This window comes from Sinocyclocheilus rhinocerous, unplaced genomic scaffold (assembly GCF_001515625.1).
Source record: "Sinocyclocheilus rhinocerous isolate Xijiao unplaced genomic scaffold, SAMN03320098_v1.1 scaffold755, whole genome shotgun sequence".
Classification (NCBI taxonomy): Eukaryota; Metazoa; Chordata; class Actinopteri; order Cypriniformes; family Cyprinidae; genus Sinocyclocheilus; species Sinocyclocheilus rhinocerous.
This window is the reverse complement of record NW_015659385.1, coordinates 408596-412283: the sequence shown is the minus strand read 5'-3', so window position 1 is coordinate 412283 and position 3688 is coordinate 408596. Positions and strand designations below refer to the sequence as shown.

The window sequence follows — 3688 nt, the reverse complement described above, 5'->3', positions numbered from 1 at the left end:
CTTTTAAAATGCTTTTGGGGGGGGGGGAGGACCTGTGGAAAAAAAACATCTGTAATTCTGGAGAGAGAGATTTTGATTTACAGCATATTTTATTTGAATATTCAACATTTTCCATCTCCTGAATCTCTTATATGAAAAAGCATATACAAATCACAGGATCTTAAAAGCTAGGTGTATATGTATTTCTGCTGTCCACTGGTCCAAATAAAGAAGCATTTAGCTCCTGTAAATTCATAGATTTGGAGTGTTTTTTCCTGCTCTGGTTTCACACTATTTTAAGCCTTTGTGATGTGGCATCCAATTACAGTTTGAGAGATTCTGACATGATATCTGACTAAATACCAGTAGGAATAGTTTATTCTCAGGACAGTTCAGGAATCACGTGTATGGCTGAATCTGATACACTGCTTTCAGACAAGTGTTTGTGTTGGAATTTGTTCCCTGTCCTGCTGTTTCTATTTACTGCATTAGTGACATTAATGACAATAACATTAGCTGCAAATAATAATAGTGCTGAGGTCATTAGGGTGCTAAAATGTTCTTAGCACCAGCCAGTCATTCGGCTCTGTCAGTCATAGTCAGAGGTCTGCTGGGAAAACAACCACATTACTAGATTTTTATTCCCTAAACAGCTACTGAGATATTCAATTAATATTTAAACACAATATACTTAATGAGATTTTTATGAGCAACAACATGTTTGTAGATCAATATAGGCTAATTTTGTTTAGGAAGACCAGTATTAGTAACAAGCATCATTACAGATTATTTTTAGATTGTATTGACCCAAAACTACTAAGCAGGGAAACTACTGACATGTGAGGAAAAAAACAAGATACCATGGGCACGAATTAAGATTAATATTAAACATTTATTTATTAATAGAATAATGTGTATGCAAAGTTGTTTTGCTTTAGCTTCACAAGTCTTTAGTACACAGGTGCAAATTTATTTTTGGTATGTTAAGTTTAAAATGTTAGTTGTTTGGGTATACGAGTATTTCTGTTCACAATGGGTGTTTTAAACAGTCTATGACAACCAGAGCAGGAAAAAGTCACACTGTAGTGTTTCCCTAAAGTGTGTGATAATCATTTTGAAAGCCCAGAGTTTTTCCTATATTTATAGTACTACTATGAGGAGGGTCCAACAGTCACCACCACGACCACCTCAATGTCTCATGGTGTTGAGGTAAATGATCTACCCTGGTAAAAAGATCTGCGTCCCTTCCACATGCCATGGGGGCTATTCCATATTCCTTTCACATACTAGCTTAGCTTTTAATAGTAAGATCTGTTTAAATGGTACCGACTTAAAGAGTGGATTATTAAACAAACTCCCTTGTTTAACAATTCATGAGTCAGTGAAAATAGAATAATATATCCAGAGTAAGTTCTTTAAGTTGTGAGAGCAGCACATTTCCAAAAAATAGCCCCCATGATTCAGAGCCATGCAAAAGCCACAGCACTAGTGATGACAGTGAGGGTGTGTTAATAGAGCTTTCTGTGTATGTGTGTTAATGTGATGTTTACTTTAGTTTATGTCTGTCTACTTTATGCTGTAGTATTTTGTGGGGAAAATAATGCTTAATGCGTTTGGTTTGACTGTCCCAAAAGTGCATTTTCTGTAGTTTTTCAGCATGTTTTTTTTAAATAAATGTTAATAGACTGTCTACCCAATACAAATTTACTAACCTGTCAGTGAAATATCAAGTTTTCAGAATCCTGTATAACCTTTTCACTCATTTGACAAATAAAAAGTAAAATACTAATTTGCATGGTAAACAAATGAATTAGAGTTTGCAGAGTACATTGAAGGTAAGTGTTGGATAATTGGATACTGAAAATGGAATCTTTATCTCATCCATTTTCTGTTTTGGTGTAAATCAGTATAGGCTAAATTAAATTCTCATGCTGCTTGATTGCTTATAATATTCGAAAATTAGGTGTTTTGGTCCTCCATAACTGTTCCCCATAAAGTGATGTAACGTTCCTTAAAGCGGTTTGGCTTTCATTGATGAAATTCTGTACATCTGAAAGATGTTAGAGATGTTTCCTGAACCATGTGCATCTGTCTTAAATGTTGATTGCTGTTTTTTAAGCTTGGACCTGGTGGCCTTCCCAAACGCACGGTTAGGAAGAAGGTGAAGGTGGACACCTCCAAGTTCATGACTCCTTACCTGGCTCACAGCCAGAAGATGCTTGATCAGTACAGCCATGTAAGCAAATAACAGAGAAAATATTTTGTGCTATTAATCCGTAAGACTGCTGTTTTCTTCTAATTTCATTGAAATTAATTAGACCACCACTGTTAATGATCCCAAATGATGCTCATAACTGTGAATTGAATTATTAAAGTGAGACCAGAAACAATTTCTCATAAAAATGCATGTTACCACACCATGTCTACAGGCCACAGTTTGAGAACCATTGGAATAAAAACAGATATTAGGTAGAATTAGAGTCTGTTGGGATTTGCTAGATTCACACAATCATTCAGAAGTTTGGATCCAGTAAGTTTTTAAAGAAATGTATATTCTTATTCAGCTAGAATGCATTAAATGTATCTAAAGTGACAGAACTTAACTATCTTACCTGTCTTATCTTGCCTACTCTATAATGCAAACTGAATTTGTATGTTGTTTGCAGAATAAATACAGGGAGGAATATGAAAAATCAAAGGGGCAGCCCTATGCCATTTCGGCTGACACACCTGAGATGATTCGCATCAAGAAGGCCCAGGAGCAGCTCAGTGAGGTATGTACCCTTGATGAATCATTTTCAATCGGTTAGAATATAGTTTGCACAGGGACGTGCACAGACATTTTGAGGGGCAGGGGCTCAAGTGGAAAAAAGGGCACTTCTCATATTTATTAAAAAAATTTTTTTGTCAAACCGTTAAATATATTAGGGGTGTGAGAGCAAAAACAGTCAATATTGTGTCTAAAACATAAGTATCTTAATATTAAATACTTGTTTATTGAACTGCTGTAAAATCAACATCACATTTGTAATCGTGCTGCTTTTTGGTGGAAAAAACGTCAGTCTTCGCGCGATACTGATTAACTATATGAAATGATATAAATTATGCATTTATGCCCCCATATCTTGAATTTTGTGATCATTCTAAATGCATTTTAATAAACTGAATCATGCAGTGAACTGAATCATGTAGCTCTCATGAGTCATGGATGTTAGCAAGACAAATTAACTATAATTGCCTTTTGTCTTTTGGGTAATAAACATAAAACGTTGAATACTGATATTGAAATTATAAAAAAAAAAAAAAAAAATGAAAAGATATTTTAAATGTGAACCGCCAGTAGGCGGCAGCAAGTCACTGTTAATAAGTGAGCCATTGTGACTGAACCAAATCATTTAAACGGTTGATTAATTCAGGAACGAAACACCTTCATGTTGCTCAGAGATGCAAACTGGAATTATATTTGTTGGCGAAATAGAGCAAAAACAGTCAATATTGTGTCTAAAACATAAGTATCTTAATATTAAATCCCGACCCGACCCAACCTGATATTTTGATTTTTTATTAGTTTGACAGGGAAAGCTGTGCGTAAACAGAAACACACACACACACACACGTGCTCATATAGCTATACATAGCTATACCATTTTTTTTTAAATTTAGTTTCCGCCAAAATCAGTATTGTATCTGGTCGGTATTGAAAAGTCCA

The 3688-nt window shown here is 34.9% G+C and overlaps 1 protein-coding gene across 1 annotated transcript in view; it reads left to right on the top strand.

Moving 5' to 3' along the window:
- Nucleotides 1–3688, top strand: part of LOC107723644 (nebulin-like) — a 61583-nt gene that overhangs the window by 6078 nt on the left and 51817 nt on the right. The window contains 3 exon segments of the mRNA XM_016532353.1: nt 1126–1188; nt 2099–2215; nt 2646–2753. Coding sequence (XP_016387839.1) covers nt 1126–1188; nt 2099–2215; nt 2646–2753 — 288 coding nt within the window.